Raw genomic sequence first — 19,622 nt, forward strand, 5'->3', positions numbered from 1 at the left:
AGTAATGTTACGTCGTTCACCACTTTAATTTACCGCGCAAAGTGGCGGTAAATTTTGCACATGGGTTTGGCTCAGTTCCAAAGCAAAAGCACTGTTAACTACTACGTTTACACCCCTTGCACAAGGCTAATCTATGCTGGGATAAATTAAGTACCAATTACAAACGGATTTTCAGTTGCAGAGCTTCGTGACAAAAGAAGTGAAGAAAGCGTTTCTTGGCAGTGAAGAGATGCCGAATCTGTGAAGATCTGGATTAGTCTAAACCCTGTGCCTCTTCTGCGCAGACGCGAAAACGTCAGTTATTCTCATAGAAACCAGAGACAGTTGGTACTAGCACTGAAACAACAACAACAATGGAGACCCTACAGGATGGGCGAGGACGGGGCTAGTCTCAACACTGTGAGTGATTTGAACAGGGTGAATACAGTTACCTTTTAAATACTGTTTCGTGTTTTTTTTCAGTAGTTTTGAAGAGCTGTGCTTCATAAATGGTTTCCCGCCGGCTCCATAATCTGGCTAACTAGGCAACAATCATGATAAGTTAACCAGCTAACGTTAGCTACCGTTAGCTGACATAGCAACAAGTGCCGACATATAAAGTGGGTAAACCTCAGACACTAGCTAGCAAGCCAGATTAAGCTAAGTAACCAAGATCACGGTAAGGTAAAATAGCTATGTGAATGTTATCTTATCCGCTGAATGAAGAACAGCGCCCAAAGTTTGGAAATCAAACTGAACAGATAAAAATCAGAAGGGATGCTAACGTTGCCTCTTGTCTCCCAAAGAAGCTAGCCAATTAGCTAGCTTAATTCTGGTTAGCCTATGTTCCTAGGCAGCTGGCTATAGAAATAAAATCAATGTACATACTTTTATCAGTATGGATAAGTAGTTATAACGTTAACGTTACATTGTTAAATCGAGTTCTCGGCGCCCGTATGAACATTGCATATATCTGCAGACTTAGCTAATTAAACTTCTGATAGTACATGTACGGTAACGTTAACTAACGTTACAGATCTCACTTTTGAAACACTACCTGTGTTTTCCACAGAATAGTCAAATATTTGAGGCAATGTTCAAACAAATTCGAATATTACGTTTTAGTGGTTTTGTCCTATCTCAGCAGACACTGATGTGTAATTTACCATGGGAGATAATCTTCACCCCTTCAGCATACATTATATTCTGTGCATACTGTACAGCCCTACTTTAGACACACTAATATCTCCATGCAGATAGGGGTTAGCACTTACCTCAAGGATTCAAGGCTGACAGGCAAATGCTATGTGTTTTTTTAGACCTCGTTCACAACTGTGTTATTGATTTGGAGTTTTGCATGCTGCTCACTATCCATCACCACCACATAAATAACTCTTGCAATCTTAACGAAGATTACATTTGTCAGTAACCATTCCTTATGATTGCGGGGTCTGCTGACATGTTCAGGTAAGACTAAGATTGCTTTTGTTACTGGAAAAAAAATATTAACAGTACAATTATACTAGTTTGATTTCAACACTGGCACAGGAATTACATTATTAAGTGTGTGTAGTGTTTCAGCTACATGTGCTTAATTAATTTCATTTAATAAATATAGCTATATGGTTTGCATTGTCATTTGTTGGAGTGCATAATGTTCTCAGAGAATTGCATTGAAATGCTGCCCACCGTGTGGTATCAAAGAACTGTGATGATGAGCAAACACGTGCTGATTTTGAATAGCTAGTTAAATAGCAATAACTTTTTATTGTTTCATATATTGGCACAAGTTGGCCAAAATTTATTATCAAACCTGTAGACACATTTCTGTTTTTTTTATTTACTTGTTAATAATCCTGATAACATGTATTGAGAATGAAGGGAACTGGAGATTTTATTGAAAATGCTGACCTCAAGCACTATAATATGAAAAACATAACATGATCATTATAAAGCTAGACTGTATGGAATTTATATAAGGCAACATAGTGGTATTGATCAAAACCAGCTGGGTTATTTATTTTATTAAATTGCTGGAAATTGCTATATTGCATCTTGAGACAATTTTGGGTTGGTTTCATATTTATTTGTACAGATTTTTGACAGTGCTTTGGGTGCATAGTTGTACAGGTATCAAAGTTTTAAACTTGATTCTTTTATTTTTTTCTTTGTAGGGAATGGAGTCTTGGCACCAGCTCCCTGCAGAGGAGGATCCCAGTCAGTTTTTAGGACACACATCAGCCTTGCATGAGACTAACGGTCAACATAGGCTCACCCTCAGCACTGAAGATCAGCTGTCCAAAATGGGTGGTTCAGGAACACAGCGAGAATCTTTACAGTTAGGTAAATACAAATCAAACCATTGCTGTTACTCTAAATAACTGCGTTTGTTACTTGCATCAATGACAAAATGCACAATAAAATTGTTACTCCATGGTTTTTATGGTATTATTTTGATATATTTCTAAAGTTATGCTTTCCACCTTGGCAGAGTTTCAGGATAGCCATCTATCACCCGCACTGACACTGATACCCCAGGGGAAGACCCTCATCCCTTCTGAGTCCACTCTCCTGCATCAGACAGATTCAGAATTTTTCCCCTTGAGGTACTGTATTCTAAAGATGAACTATAAATGTATACCTTTTGTTTTCTGTTGTATAGAATATTCTAAGTGTTTTGTGTTTATGTGTTTAGGGGATATCCTGATCTGTCCATTGCCTCTGGAAGGTTCCCTTACGCGTCACACCAGGATGTGGAATCCAGCTTTCCAAACACATCACATGAACAGGGTTTACTGTCTCAGCATCCGTTGGGAGAAACTGCTGCCATTTCAGAAGGTGGCAGTAGCTGCTGCTCACTTTCACAGCACAGTCTTTCACCTAGTAGCCATTACCAGGCAACACACGTTCATGATGAGGAACAAGGGAGTGGACTGAACAAAAACTTTGAAAGACAGATGGAGGGAAAGGAACAGGCTGATGCTGATTTGAATACAGGAAAGACTGCTGTGGGTGCCTATAGTGATGGTGGTACTCCTGCTCGTCCCTTGCTGGAACACCAAGAAAAAGATGTTGGTGTAGCCAGTAGCAGTACAGTCTCTTCTGCCTCTGAGGCTGCTCTCAGTCAAACTGAAGCTGTGCTAAAACAACCACACTCTTCTCAGAACCAGTCTAAACACACTGATCTTGCCTATATGTCTGCAGAAGAGCCAAAGTCCAGACCATCTGGGAGTAGAGAGCAGCCACAAGGTGGCTCCTCTTCATCCTCGTCCCAAAGAAAGACCACAGGAAATGTTGGTGTGTCACTTTCCTCTCAGGTATCCACAACCTCAAATATTACTGTTCGCTCCTCAAGCATACAGGCAGACCACACCGCTGCCCAGGCCCACAGACTTCTCCTGTCTAACAGGCATAGTGATGTTGCACCAGGACATACAAGCCAAAGTGGGACCAAAGATACTTCAAGTGTACTTTGTGTCACCCCAGCCAGTGGAGCTATCACTTGTGTGCCAGGGTTACAGAGAGTGCTCTGGGGCTCAGGCAGCCAGACAGCAGCAGATGGTTCTTTCTTAACTTCTCAGCCTTTGTCTCAGTCCACACCTGCCATGCTCCTTAATAGAGCAGCACCAGCCATGACCAAACTCTCTCCCTTATACTCCCATCAAGAAACCATGGCTACTATGGCCATGTCTATTCAGAGCAGTAGTTCCAAAGTAGGCCAGATGCCAGCTCTCGACCTGAGCACCAGAGATCTTCAGATAGTTCCTGGAGTTCCACATGTCACATCTTTGGATCCATCAGCGGCTCATACGGAGTCACATGTCCCTCCTTTTCAGCATGAGATTCCAGATAACCATGAACCCCCTTCCACTGGACTATATGTACCTGTCTCTGCCTCTGAGGACACATCTCCTTATTCACCAAACGTAGATGCTCTTCTTTCTTCATCTATCAGGAAGTCCAAGGATCAGGATTCCATGCTGTCTGCAGGAAGAGTGCGTTCCCTACCCACCCTCAGCTACCTGCAGAAAGTAGGTGCTTGGAAGGCCAACCAGAGTTCCAGCAGGTCATTTTCAGACAACCTGGGTTTGCAGGGGTTTGACAATATACCTCCAAAGAGGACAGCACAGGACTCTGTGTCTGATGGACAAAGCCTCATGCTGACACAGCAAGGTCCACAATGTAACAATGGGACATCAGAATTTGACACCAGTGTTCAGGCCTCTCAGCCAGTTGTGGCTGTCTCCACTCAGCCAGGGAGTGGCTTGTCAAGACATGGGGATGTGGTGGGGGTTGGAGGAGCTGGAGCACCCCCCTCAGCATCTCCTCTTGTTCACTCCCACTCCCACTCCTCTCTTAGCACAGTAGTAACCTCTATTCAGCGCGATGGAGTTCAACACAACACACAGCTTCCACTCTCTCCACGTCTACATGAATCGCCTGCGCTCTCAAGAGGAGCGAGTGAGCAGAACTCAGCAGATCAGCCAGAAGCAGGCCCCGTACAGCCTTCTGCATTGCTCAGTCTGGGCCAGTTCAGTGACGTGTCTTCAAACCGCAATGTTTTCAGTGCTCTTTCTAGCTCTCAAGGCAGTTGGCATGGTGAGCAGAGTTTACTGGCTTCCGTGGGTGCAGCATCCTCTGTAGTCAGTTTGGAAGTGGACAACTATGCACCCTACTGGACTTCCAGACCTGGCTCCCCTCCACATTCCTATGAGATCAGTATTGAAGACAGGATCCCTGTAAGTTAAGACAGTCCGATTGCAAATATCTGACCAATAAAAACAACATTTGTTAATAGATAAAAATTATTAAAAAATTAAATTAAATGTACTTATTTTATGAAACACAAGCTATTATTTTTTTTCTGCATTTTTCTGTAGCTGTACCTCCGTAACTTGGGAATTGATCAATCACCTTCAACAATTTTAAATCCATTTACATTTCGGGGTCCCATCAGAGAACCTGAGTTCTCTCCTACTGATCTGTGTACCATCAAAGGCTCAGTAGGAACACCAACTAAGAGCACACAACCATCTGAAGGTGAGCAGACTTTTCTGAAATATACCATTGCAGTTAACTTTATTATTTAGTAATTGATTGTCATGAACAAGTCCCTCAGCTTTAGTCACTAGCAATAATTATGGTATAACCTATAAAGGCCCAATCACATTTGCATTTGCCTGCTGATTTATTTTTACATTGCAGACACTGGCGCAAATAAATTTCAAGTTAAACTTTGACACATGGATTTGGGTCCTCTAACAATACCGTTACTGCTTTAGATGTCTTGAACTCTGAATGGACAGCCCTTTATAGCACTGAATCTCCAAAATGAAGGAAACGCACAAACCTTTAACATTTCTCTTCTGCTGGCAAACACATGAAAGAGAGACTGCATGACTCACTGTCAGTCAGGAGATTGTATTATTGTCTTAGCTTCTGTGGTTTTACTGTTTGTTTTAGATGCGTTAGCCAGCTTGCCAGTTGTGATTTTAGTCACCCCACTGCCGCCAGCCATGTCATTTATCTATACTTTTTTTTGCTGTAGATCAGTGTGTTGCACTATTCTGTGACCAGTGTATCATTTAATTTAGTTTACCTTTGTGTTTTTACTGTTTATGGTAGGCATGTTAGCCAGCTTGCTAACTGTAGTGGTTGCTCCTTGGCTAACCACAGCTGCACACGAATCACCCCACTGCTGCCAACTATACCAGTCATCAATTTTTTTTTTGGTACTTCTCAGTGTGCAGCACTATACTCCACAAGAAAATAATTGTCTGATATAATCATGTTAACTTGTGTGCTGTGACTGTTTATGGTTAGTGAGTTAGTTAGCTTGTTAACTGCATCACTGCTTTTGTTGCCAATCTTCCTAATCTGCCTCGGTCATGCCCATTTCGCAAGGCGGTCCGAACTGCAAAAGTCTAGTGGTCCTGCAGCTTAATAATTGATATTTGCATAGTGAAATTTTTCTGAACCTGTCTTAACTTAACACTGAACAGCTGAGTCTCCCATTTGTTTTTTACTGCTGGTGTAATTCTGGTTATTTAAAGATTACCTGTTTTGCAATGGAGTCAACTTCCTTCTGGCAAATGCTCTCTGCTATTGATGAATATTACATAATGTGTGGGCAGTCACTGCTGTCTATTTTAGAAGACATTACCTTGCTAAAATACCTTCATGTGAAAAATTACACATGACAATGTAGTAGTAAAAAACAATGGGCTGTATCATTAAAAAACAGGAATTCTAAATAACACAGGCCTTGTTTAGTGAAAAGTGGGCATTGCTTTGTAACTTTTTGTACATTGCTTTCATTTACTGGTCTTGCATGCAAATTTAACATATTTACGACAAGGCAGGGTATTGTAAAAACAATTTCTAGATTCCAAAAGACTCTTTTCATTTCTGCTGCCTGTAATTGTTTTTGATGTGCTGCTTTTGTTGTTTACAGGGGAAAGCCCTCAGAAGGAGACATTTTCCAGTTCTAGTTTACTCTCTGTAGATTCCAGTACCTCTTTAACTCGGAGGCTTGCTGTTCAAAAGCCGGACAGACCAGCTAGTCCAGGGAGTGTCCGGATGGTGCGTTGTCTAGTAGAGGCTGCACGTGATCCTCATATTCCACCTGCTCCTCAGGAATCTGGCCCCCAGCGGGAGGGTAGTTATGGCCTCCCAGCCCAACTTAACCCGAAGTCTGTCTCTCATCCTGGGGCCTGGCTGGAAGCTAAAGAGGGAGACTCATCGCTGGTGGGCTCTGGCACCTTGCAGGAGATCAGACGTTTGCTGGGTCGTGCGGAGGGCCTGGTATCTGGCCGCTCTTCACAAGCCTCCTCCCCTGGATCACATTGCTACTCCGAGAGTGATACCTCATTCCTTTCTCTCAGAAGAAACACACAGGCATACCTAGATGACTCTTCTCTGTCAGTTGGTGGAAAGATCTCCATGACCCTGGCTCGATCGTCATCCGACTCTGCCATGAAGGACAGTTGTTCGTCTTCATGTGGACCTCTGCAGCTCTCCACTGAGACTGATCACTTATCCAAAGAAGCAGCAAATCATTCACAGAGCAAGGAGGAAAATTTCAAATCACGTGACCTACGTGTGGCCCCAAGGAGGACGGAGCCTGAGGGCTGCAGTGCAGCAGACCCAGACAAAGTGGGTCCAGTAAGCCTGTCGGTCATGCAGGGGGATGCTTCCTCAGCATCAGATGACCCCCAGCAAAGCCAGGAGAGTGCAGAGCACACTGGGGTTAACTCACCTGAGAATAGCCCTACCCACACTCCAGCAGAAGAGGAGTTGAGTGCTTTGAGTGACGGCAGCAGTGAGAGTTCACTTGCTGCCAGGGTTGCTAAGCTCCTACAGAGTGAGTCGCCAGTCTCCGTGGTTACCAGCCGGCCAAGTACTACTGACCCGGAAGAGAGCCGAGCTAGAGGTACACAGTCTTTAGACCATCACAGAGAACAAAAAGAGCTATTCTGTGTTTTAGTAGAACCACAAATAGATGTAAGAATTGTTCCTTTTGGTAATTTCACTTTATCACTTTTTCACAGAGTGGATCATGATGAAGGCATCTGGCCGCCAGTGTGAATCTTTAGAACTGAACATAGAGGACAGAAAGAGAATTGAGGAGATCAAAAGAGAACTGCTGCTTCACACCAAACACTCCAAGGTACAACCCACAGCCAAGGAACCATAATGGAAATGAAGATCATTCATGTCCATTATGGGGAAAAAACAGTTTTGCTTTAGCATGTTTAGAAATGAGTAATGAAGTAATGTGAGTTTTTTCTCTGTGATGCTGGCAGACTGCTTTGTGGAGAGTGCTGATAGTCTGTTAAAGGTAAAACTGTGTTTTTGGTGACTGTGTGTGAGACAGAGCAAGGTTCTTTTGTACAGAAAAGAACATGTGACTACATTGTTTTCATCTGACTCTGTCTTTGCTCCTCCTTTCCTACTAGTGCTGGCTGATATATTGTCTGTATTGGTACTGGTACCAGAGAACATTGATTTTTTTTTTTTTTGGTTTTGAGCAGTATTGGTTGATATCTATTTTATCTATCTGGTGCTACAGTTGGTTTTTGGAACAAAACAGTTCAATATCTGGACATTTGATTTCTGTCTGGTTAGGGCTAAAAGATTAAGCATTGTTGTATCGAAATCACAGTTTAAAGGAGTGCAGTTATCAAATTACAAATAGCATTCAGGTCCCAGGCTAGAAAAAGTGAATATGCCGAATTTCTTGGCATATAAAAAACAGGCCTCATTCGTATAAAATAATCACCATTTAAATTGCACTTACAAAACTGGTCAGAAAACTCGCAATAAGATATTTTTGTTTACAATACTGTGTATTTTTAATACAAAATAAACAACACAGTCCATTCAAAACAAACTTTGTCAGGTTGGTAAGACAATCTTTTAGAAGTCTACCAGTATCATGTATGTGTCTATTAATTTTTTTAATGAAAACTTGAATTTCTACTGATACAATTTATTTGAAAAGCTATCATTTTGAATGTTTGTCATTGTGCTTAATGAAATAACCTGACACAATCACTCTACTTCATTTCACAGTGGAGCTCAGATTCTGAAGGCAGTGCCCAGTCCAGCGTTGGTGCTGTCCCTGACCCTACAGTGGGCTTTACAGCGGTGCGCAATGCGGAAGACCGTCTCTCCGAGCAGCTGCAGAGAGCTGCCCAGAATCCACTGGACTCCACCGCTCCACTGCACACACCCCTCCATCACAACCTGGAGGCCAAAGTCCGTCAGATCGCCCTCCGGGAGGGGCTGAACCCCCCTGCCCCACTGACCTTCATTACCATAGCAACCACTCGCCGCACACCCTCCCCACAGCCGGCAACTCATCACCTGCCCACACAGGATGACCATATGTACGCTGCATCACAGCAGGAGCATAGCCGCAGCCCCACAAACACATCGCTGAAATCAGCTGATGAGGGGTGGAGACAGACACTCATGTCTGATGGAGAAACAGAAATAGAAGAGAAGGGGACAGTGAGAGAAGACAAAGAGGGAAAGAGTGAAGATGAGCAGAGGAGTGAAAAAAATGTTCAGTCAGTGGTTCAAGATATGCCTCATAAAAGCATCACAGGCAAGGAAGATATCCCATCAAGTTTGGACTTAAGTTCAGTCTCCCTTCATAAATCTCACATGTCCCACATCCACCTTACCATTTCACCTAAACCACAGCAGAGCATGACTCAAAGACTCCACTCCCCAGTCAGTGATGCCTGTAGCCCCTCAGGGCTGCAGACCGGTTTACACACACATCTCCCTGACAGACTGTCCAGTCAAAGAACCTTAAGAGGAGTCTCACCATCACTCTCAAGCTCCAGTGAAGAACAACATGCCTCAACGACCAGCCAGACCAGTACAAGTAAAGACAGACGTGCAGATCAAGGCCAGTATACTGAAATGGTCAGTGGCGACTCACAGATCAGCTCCAGATATGCACAAGCTTTTACTCCACCCCAGAGACTGGCTGGGTCAGCTAAACCTCTCTCTGTTCACACAGCTGGTAAGCAGCAACATTTAAAACACTTTCCCCTCATTTCTGTTGTTTCTGTTGATTCTATTGTTTTGTGTCAGATTCACTTATGGGTTACTATGTGAAAGCTCTTGTTTGTGTATGTATTTCCTGCAGCTTTTTCAACACTGTTGCCATATAAACCTCACGGCAGCTCAGAGCTCTTCTACATGCCACATACTGACCCCAAGCTCTCTCCCGTTTGCTCCGATACCACCATGGAGAGCTCCCACCCAGGTACAGGAAGAAAAGCCATACCCGCTCAACACATCAGTATCCACCACATATCAAGTAGAATTTATAAGTTTTTGTGTTTTTTTGTTTTTTTTTGTCCCCTGCTCTGTAAACTCATGAACAGTAGAATATAGCTTTTACAGCCCTAACGCTGTGCTTGCATGATGATGGTAGACATTCAGTGGCAAACCAGACTTTACATATAGGGTCAAATATTATGACAGCCAGCAGCAACACCAGCATATCACATTGGTTATCAGAATGCTCTGTCAGGCGTTCAATTTTCACAACTTTTGCCATCAACTGCGGTGGTGAAATAAACCAGCATTTTGGGACCCATGGATGCTGAACATCTCATTACTGAATTTCTGGTGCACCTAGTATTATACAATAAAAAATTAAAAAGGACAGGGAATACTACTGCTTTTTTCCCCACCTTAAATAAACAAACACTGCTAAACTCTTGTCTGCTTCCATGTTGATCAGTGATGCTGTCACAATGGCCACAGTCAGTGTTGTACCTCTGTTAGGTACAGAATGATGTCCAACATGTAAACAAAGCATACCAAATGTAACCTAGAATGTAGTATTGTTGTGGTGTGCCTTTTATCTACAAACCATGAACTATGTATGCACTAGTGATTCTTCACAGTGTTATGAAGAGTGCTTACTGACTACATTTTTCTTTCTGCTGTCTTCTCTCTCCCTCTCTTTTTCTCTCTTGCTCTCTCTCTCATTCTCATTCTCCCTTAGACATTCTTTTGCCCCTCCCTCTTGCACTCCTGCATTATTCATAGTCTCCTTTGTCTGAGAGAAAGACAAAACTAGTGATACTGAGTTTCATCACGTGCACAAGCCAGTGCCTTATGGTGCTTTGTTGGTGCTCTGCCGCCTGGTCTCCAACACTGAGGCCACTTCTTTTTGAGCTCATTCTCCTTTTCTCTTTCTAATTCTCTCTGTAGGGTCTGATGACGCTGTGCCACCTCGTTTTACCACCGAGATTCTGGGCTCCAGAGAGCTTGAGGACAACAACATTACACCAAAGCATAAGGAGGGTATTTACAGCAAAAGGGCCAAAATGTACAGAGGTGAGATGTGGCCTGCGTACAAGAATGGAGAAACATAATTTTTTAAAGATATTATACACCTAAATGAAAGGATTCTTTTTTTTCTGTTTCTTGGACAGAATCCACTGTCTTTGGAAGAGGCCTTCTTGACTCTAAGGTTGCTGCCTGTACTCAAAGGGGCAATGTTGGATCTCACTATCAGCTTCCAGTTTTCAGCACTAGCAAGGATCAGGAAGCCATACATAATGCTGAGCAGGCTGAAGAGGAGGAGGAAGACTTTGTCCCCCTGCATATGGAGGCCGACTACAGCACAGATGACCTGTATAATCAAAGCCATACTGTACAAAGACATGACTTGGTACCAGAAGCACTTCCTTTATCGGTTAAGCCCATCAGGGAGGAGGTACTGGGCATGAATCCTCAAGAGCTTGGCCTGGAGATCAGTTGCTCTCTGGACCAACTGTGGCGTCGTTTCAGTGAGAGATGGAGCCTGCAGGAGACTCAGCCCAATAATGAGGGAGAAACATCACTGCTGGAGAGATTAGAGCGCCTGTCCCGCCTCCTACACAGCTCCACTCCCCCACACACAGCTAGCAGCCGAGAGGAAAAGGAGAAGAGCAGGAGGAGAGAAACTGACCTGAGGAGGGCCCAGGGGAAAGGGACAAGCAGAAGAGGAGAGAACAAAGACAGTAGGGAAGTTAGAGTTACTCCAAAAACAGCATGGGAGGAGAACTCTTCAAGGACTGATGAGACATTGGAGGAGGAAGAGCAAGAGAATGCTTATCGCTGCCCTGCGGAGAGAGACGAGTCTGCCAGCATCTCTGTGGAGACGAGCAGCAGCCGATCCACCATTGATACACAGCGCTTGGTCCGAGCTTTTGGACCACATAGGGTTAATGGTGGGTCAGCAGAGGTCACTAGTGGTCAGATTCCAAAGACCAGCAGTAGCATGCTCAAACTTTACAACACCATCAACAAGCAGAAAGGAGGGCATGGCAAGAGCCTCTCTGAACGTCACCTTATGTCTGCTGCCCCAGAGGTAATCAGCACGGATGAATCCACGGTAAGACATCATACAGCTGTAGGCCAAAAGTATCCTTAAATGCTTAGAGAATTTTAGAACTTTGGAAAATTTGTTTAATCTTTCCTCCATCATATAAGATCTTTACTGTGACCTCATTTGAAACCTGTTATAGGATTTCTGTGAGATTAAGAGATTTCTGTGAGATGAGGGTAGAGAGCTAGGGCTGCATAGTATGTAGCTTGTTAATTGTTATTGAGACATTGGCTTTTGTAATACTGATATCGCAAGAAGCTGTTATATGTAGATGCGCCTTCTGTCTGACCAGAATCATTTTTGCGGTGTGCTGTGAGCATCTTGACCAATCACAGTTTCAGATGATGTGTTTGTATGAGCAAGAAGTTCACATGATTCAACAAACGTCATAAAAATAGTACCAGCCATTCTTTAACTATGTGGCATTACTGTTACTGCTGGGTGATTTTGATAAAAATTTTCTACACATCACAATATTATGATATCAGATGAGATGAGCCAAGATCAAGATTGGCAGATTTTTGTTCAAAACACAAAATCAGCAATCGGCTGATTTATTGTTTTTATCTTGGTAGATCTGTGTAAATGCACCCACGTTGTATTTGAACTGTTACTGCTACACCTATACCAACATGTCGTAGCATAATTAAACAAGACTTATTGTGCAAAATGGCCAGTTGCCTCTTTCTTTGTAGTACTTCATTTGATTTATGTCATTTAAATAGGCAACTGATTAAAAATGGAAAAAAAAATCCAGTTTGGCCTAAATAATGTTTATATTGCAAGTTTGGCTAAAAGTTGCTGGAAACGTACTAGTGTGTTTCATGTAACAGTCTGTAACATTAGTAACATAGCAACAAGAATGGCACTTTTATATAGAATATTCTAATGGGTATATTGCTTGAGATCTATCAGCCCCCGCTAAAACTGAAAACAGTATCACAATGTGACACTAATGCTGATGCCTTGGATATCGGTATTATCCGATATAGATTGGATATCACCTAGCAGTATATTATTGATTTACCAATGTGTGTTTAATATATTTACAGGTACATCAGCGTGAAATATGTAGCAGTAAAATCACAGCATTAGTATTACACCACAATATGCTCCAAAAAGCTATTGTTCTTACTTAAAGGAACACTGAGCTATGTTTTACCACAAATACAGTATAATTCCGCTGTTTAATTGGATTTAGAGCAGCACAGTATGTAAAACACACATTAAAAAACATTGCATTTATGATTGGCCTTCTAGTCCTTTTTGTCTGTTCCAACTTATTTAACTAATAAAAATAAACAACTAAATAACGTGTCGCATGTTGTGTATTGTAAATGTTTTTTGTATCAAATTATATTTTAGCCAATTGCCTACCCCTATATGCAGCCCTGCAGAGAACAATGAAGTTGTATTGCCTGTATGTGTTTCACATTGACCCAGTCTCTCTGCTTTGGCCCCCAGTTTTGTATATTTGAACATGTGCTTTGTTTTCTTCTCAGGCATCTGCTGACTCGTTATCATCTTCAAGCACTTACACGCTCTCCTCTCAAAGAGGCACCACACGCTCACTCAGTAACAAGAAGCCAAAAGTCAAGCTGGTCAGCAGAAGCATACAAGCAGGTCAGTCACCCTATGATCTCATCTTAATTGTTAGGTGTAATAATCTGTAAATTAGGAAGATGAATAAGGAAAAAGATACATTTTGCTTGGAAAAGTGGACAACAGCTTTTGGAAATAAAGAAATGTGTGCCCCTTTCTACAGGTGATCTGGAGATTGTAGTGAATGGCACCCGCAGACACACACGGGATGTCGGTACTATCTTCCCTTCACCAGGCAATGCCAGAGATACCAGGGCTCCTTCCTCAGCCAACCCAGAACTACAGGCCACTATTCCTGCATCTAGATCTTATAGTGCTGCCTCTACTCAGTCCCAAAAAGTGTTGAGGAGAGAGGGCCTCCACAAGAGCAACCAGACGCACTACCCAAACGGTTAGTAAGGGTCGGTAATAAAGCAAAAATATAACTTCACAACGCTGCTTCAGACGTACCAGTAAAATAGTATTGTAATGAAAAGGCAGTGAAAATTTAACAGTACAATGATTTTTTTTGTTGCATTAAGTCTTTACGTTTGCAGAAACAAACCTTAAGATTGAACATAAGCAGAAAATTATTTGTAATATGGATGAGAATAAATTAATGATGTAAGATATGGCATAATATGCTGACATCCAATCAACCACTTGTTTTTGTTGTTAAAAGGCTTTTTAATGATACATGCAGTTGTTCAGTGTTCTAGAACTAATGTGATGTAAGTAATCATGATAACATGTTTTCATATTGCCCACCCCTAGTTTAGACACAATTCCTGTAGCACCATTCCCAGTCTGACTCACATCACTGCTGTTTTTTTCTCTAAGGTGTATCATGGTTTGTATCTGCTGATGAGCTGAAGCAGGATGCAAGGAAGGAAAATGAGCCCCAAAATGAATCACTGCAGCCTGCTAGCCATGCATGGTTCGAGCCTTACACTAGGACTCAGCCCTGGAGAGAGCCACTGAGGCAACCACTCAGAGAACGGCATATTCAGCTGGAGCAAGAGAAGCCCCTTCAGCCAAAGACCGCTGCAGAGACCGTCGGCAACAAACCCTCTGCCCTTGTCCGTCTCTCTCTGCAGGTGTGTGTTTGCATATATGTAGATATGTACATGGTATTTGTGTGACATCTTTTAGATTTAACAGAGAATGGTAGCATTTTATAATAGAACAACCTTTGTAAAGGGTTTTTGAACGATTTGCATTTATTAATTGGATCATAAACATATTAAAACCTTTAATAAGCATATATAACACATAAATAAAAAGGGCAACAGTGACCTATTGCTTGCCAAATAATCCACATTCATCTATACTGTTAAAACTCAAATCTGTCATCTTTATCAAATATTCATATTTATCAGATATACCAGGTCACTGTTGCCATTTTTATTTATGTTTTATAACTGCATATTAGTGTTTTTAATGTGTTTATGGACATAATTAATGACCATAAATTTATTTTTAATCCATGAAACAAAACGAGGCATTACATTATCTGTTGGCTTCATTAGCCTTGTAGTTCTAGTACAAAACTAATAAACAAACTTTTGGACACCAAAAATATCTGATAGATGCAATTGAGAGTAAGGGGAAAATTTTTGCTGAACCATCATTTTAAAACTTGTTTTTGTGATTGATCAACATTGCAGGAGGCTTTGGAGTTGCATCGACCGGAGTTTGTGTCCCGTTCTCGGGAGCGGATGAAGAGGCTGTGCCTGCTGGCAGAGGAGAGGAAGATGCAGGCCGTCTTCACCAGAGAGAGAGAGGAGCTCTTCAACCGCCCGTTACCATTACAGCAGCCGACAGCAGGTTGATTTAAATTCCTCATCCTAACGGAGGGAACCTCAAACAGCGCTTGTTATTTGTCACAGTTGTTTGTCACAGTTTGGTAGGAAAAGCATTTTTCTGCCAGTGTATGGAACATTCTACACTTACAGTAATTGTCTTCTGTTCTTCAGTTCCACCTCCTTTGCCTTCTAAGCGAGTCATTCCAGTGAAAGAGATGGTTCAGAGATCCAAGCGGTAAGCACTAGTCCATAGGCACATAACTGTTACTACTCCTTATTTATGAGCTGTTATGTCTTGCCTGAGTTAGTAATTGTAAGTTAATGCTTTATTGGTTGTATGTGCTATCCTGTGCTCTGTTCTCCATGCTCTCAGTGGGGTGGAAGAGACAGCATACACTCAGAGAATAAACAAAACAGACAGAGTTAGGAGGTAGGATTGTGTGTGTTTCTGTGTGCGTGTATATATGTGTAACAGAGAGAGAGAGAGAGACATGGATGTTAGCATGTTATGGAATTAAATGTGTCCCTTGCTTTGTGTGCTGCTTTGGAAATCGGGTCCAGTCAAGAGTGGAACAAGTGTAGCATCACCATTAAATAGAAGCAAGAAGAAAATACCAAACGCATAATTTCATCTGTGTGTGCTTAACCCATCAGGATTTATGCTCAACTTCCGGAGGTTCAAAAGAGGAAACAGGAGGAGAAAAGGAAAGCAGAGTACTGCACATACCGCCTCAAAGCTCAGCTCTTTAACAAGGTAAACATATACTCTCAGGTGTTTAACCCACAGGTACCCAACCTTTTATCAGTTTGTTATTGTGATGTTGTATTTTTAGAGAAAATCGAAAAATATATATAAAAAAAAATATGTTTTGAATGTCACGGAAATGACAATTTACATGTCCAATATTTAAAAATAAAAAATTATATTATTTATAATAGACTTGAGAACCCTGCCATAGAGCACTATGAGCTTTACCAAGAGCTGTGAGCTGTTGCGTGTAAACAACATAAAACAATGAAAATACTACTGTTATCTGTATTGTAACATAAAAATTGCAAATCCTGTACTTTATCATGTAATTATTATGATCATAACACAATATAACAGTTTTTAATGTGGAAACCACGCAGTTTGTGGCTGCAAACATACATGGGTGGGAAGTGAGTTTTCACCTTTTCAAGGGAGAAAAAATTCTGCTCCTCCTTTTGCCAGGCTGTGGTTGCATAGTGTCTAAAATCTGTGATGAAACTGCAGTTTGTTTGACTAAAATACAGTGACGGTATTTCAAAGTGTCCACAATAACGTTACCATGTGTATTTAATATCGCAATATTAAATATATTATTGTATATTATCCTATATATTGTATATCTTATAACTGAATACCGACACATCTGCTTTAGTCCTTTGTGTAGTGGTACAGTTAAAGCTCATGCATTATTATCTTTTCTCTTACAGAAAGTCACCAATCGCGTGTTGGGCAGAAGAGCACCTTGGCAGTAATCTGAACAGATACCAACTCGAAAAGTTTGACTGCAAAACTCCTTTTTTATCTAGACAAGTTTTATTGTTCTTAGTGTGTGTGTGTTTGTGTGTGTGAATAGTATACCTCTTGGGAGATATAATGTTACTTGTAGGAACCAAATTAATTAAAAATCACATGATTTTTCTTTTAATATTTTACTAATGGTTTTTATATTTAAAGAATAAAGGACCGATGGCAGCTGTTAAGGTATTTGAGTGTTTTCTGAAGTTGCAAGACTGTCTCACATGCACATGCATTACGGTGCTGGTTATACCATATAGACTCTTTCCTACGGAGTTTTTATTTACAAAATAGAGCAAAATAGAGTTCTGGTTTATACATCTCATGGCTTCTTCTCATGGCTGTATTGTTTATGAACACATTTGGTATACACGGGTGGAAAAAGGGGACTGCTGTACAATCAGTTGAAGGTGCTTTTAATACTGGACTACTGAAATACACTTTATCATGCGAGTTTGATATTTTGTAAAACCAGCTTCTTAAGTTATGAAGTTAGCTACTTAATAACACCACTTATCCACTGTGGATGAGATATCAAATGATTTAAAGGAGAATTTTACATTTTTTTAGAATTTCTGCTTAATTAAACTGTTAAAATGTAAACAGAGTAATTCAGAATTTTTTTTCATGTGGAATGTGCTGTTCTAGAGAACAGGGTTAGAGCTGTTCACAGTGGTGATGATAGGAAACAGACGTCTGAGGAGTTTAAAGTCTGTAACGGGTGTCCAGACTTACCCACAAAGGGCCAGTGTGGCTGTAGGTTTTCATTCCAACCAAGCGGGAGCACACCTGAGTCCACTTCTTTTATCAACTGGTTTCAGTCTAACAACTGATCACATGATCTCTTGCTTTGCTAGAATGAAAACCTGCAGCCACACTGGCCTTTTGTGGATGAGACTGGACACCCCTGCTCTAAAAGCTCCCTCATATAATGTTTTTGGTTATGAATGCAATGCTTAAACAAAGAGACTTTGTTTTGAGAGGGTTTTAGTCTAAAATGTCTTTTTAAAAAACATTTATGGTGGAGAGGTACATGCAGGGTGTTTTAAGACAAAGTAGCACCGAAAAAGACTTGCTGATTTGGCTTTACCACTGATAATGGGACAGTCACTCTGTCATTAGCTTAGCTTTGGTTTTGAGTTTAACCTGAGTTTAAACCTAAGTGAGTTTTGTGGGTTCTTAAAGTCAGTGGCTGTGTCCTCGGAAGCTGCATTGTAAAGCATGCCCATGGTTTAAACTAAACCCCATCTGGGTGTTATGTAAAAGCCATCTGCCACTAGATGCTTCTGTATGTCAGGTGTAGCTGATAAAGACACAGCTTTACTAAGATTCGAAGAAAGATTATTGTGAAAGAAGAACTTTTTCAGCTCTTGTTTTGCGTATCCCAGTTTACTTTCTGCTATAATGTTTTTGACTTCAAGGCATGTTTTAATTAAATAGATGCATCTTTGGCTACTTGGTTTTGATTTGTTTTAAATTACAAGTATTAAAAATAAAAGACACAATATTGTACCCAGTTAGGCCCAGTGGCATTCACAGACTTTCTGTTGCTGTTTTAGGTTTGGCCTGAAATAAAATAGACAGTTACTGTGTGCTGTAAGTATAATTTAACTGTAGAGAAAAGAGAATTTTAAAGTCTTAATCTTTGTATTTAATACTTAGAATTTTTTAATTTTGAGTGAAATTTCAGAATGTTGTATGCAATAACATGTTTAAATGACAGTATAATGTCTGATAAACTTTTATATAGCTAAATATGTCCTTTTTATGCAGTGTTTTGTTACAGTTTGCCTGATTATAATGTAATTTCACAGTACACCCAGTTTACCAGAAGTTTATCCGTTAGGATCAGATAGACTTGAGCTTGTTTTGACAGAGTAGTCAGGTTTAATTGAATGTACAGCAGTGTATTAAATCTGTGAAGTTACTGTCTTAGCCAAACGTGTGTTAAACTGAGAATAAACTGCTGCTAAGCTAATGACTTTACCATTGTCAACACATAAAAACTCACGAGACACATGTTGGTTCACTGGTCGTTTTAGATAGTAAATAAAATGGCTATATTTGCATTGTAGACATCACAACCCCTGGTTCCTATCACCACCACTGTAAAGTAAACTTTTCTACAATTAACTGTTTCACATCACACCACTCTGAATGACCCTGTTTACATCTCAATCACTGAATCGTGCAGAAATTTTGAAAGATTGGTGTAATTCCCCTTTAAGGGTAGAGTTCTTCAGAAAACACAGCTCAGTATATAACAGGTTATAGTATAATCACAGGTAAATATAATGAATGCACAAATGTAATTGGTTACACAGCAGTGGAATAAAAACATTAAAACAACACAAAACCATAAAATGAGTGCATAATATATTAAATGTTATAGTTTGTTATAATTGATTTTAACTTCACGAAAATGATGCAGTTGATTTGCTACCTTCAAAGCATTTATTTTTACACACGTTATACACAGTGAACAGAGACTAAATTGAAATTTTTCCGGGATCATAATTCTCATTTTCACATTGAGATCTACAGTCCAGAAAGCCTTAGGAGCAGGGCCCCCCACTCCTCTCAGCTTTCTCTCAGTTTAACACTATCCATAAAAACATTGTGAAAAAGCTGCAGTGATTGATCAAAATTCCATCTGTTTTACAATAAGAAAAGGTGACTTAATAAAAACAAAATGCAGATATTTAGTTTCTGAAAAAGCACAGAACAATAGCATAAACATGGACACAAAATGAAATAGAAATATTTGATTTGAAGAGAAGTATATATTAAATCACAACTAATTCCT

At 40.8% G+C, this 19,622-nt stretch overlaps 1 protein-coding gene across 3 annotated transcripts; it reads left to right on the forward strand.

Annotated features, from left to right (window-relative positions):
- Positions 1-300: 300 nt before the first annotated feature.
- Positions 301-18,271, forward strand: alms1 (ALMS1 centrosome and basal body associated protein). 3 transcript variants are annotated; one of them, XM_036573966.1, is made up of 19 exons: positions 301-399; positions 2,154-2,322; positions 2,471-2,585; positions 2,675-4,718; positions 4,860-5,019; positions 6,434-7,411; positions 7,530-7,648; positions 8,554-9,517; positions 9,644-9,763; positions 10,723-10,848; positions 10,947-11,890; positions 13,387-13,507; positions 13,650-13,877; positions 14,306-14,562; positions 15,133-15,292; positions 15,442-15,505; positions 15,644-15,700; positions 15,925-16,024; positions 16,729-18,271. In XM_036573966.1, exons 1-19 carry the CDS (start codon positions 370-372, stop codon positions 16,771-16,773), a joined length of 6,801 nt encoding a protein of 2,266 aa, XP_036429859.1. In that variant the 5' UTR covers positions 301-369; the 3' UTR covers positions 16,774-18,271. The 3 variants fall into 3 exon arrangements, with proteins under 3 accessions (XP_036429859.1, XP_036429858.1, XP_036429860.1); XM_036573965.1 differs by having other exon boundaries at positions 330-417; XM_036573967.1 differs by lacking the exon at positions 15,644-15,700 and having other exon boundaries at positions 330-417.
- Positions 18,272-19,622: the final 1,351 nt, after the last annotated feature.

This window comes from Colossoma macropomum, unplaced genomic scaffold, assembly GCF_904425465.1.
Source record: "Colossoma macropomum unplaced genomic scaffold, Colossoma_macropomum, whole genome shotgun sequence".
Lineage (NCBI taxonomy): Eukaryota > Metazoa > Chordata > Actinopteri > Characiformes > Serrasalmidae > Colossoma > Colossoma macropomum.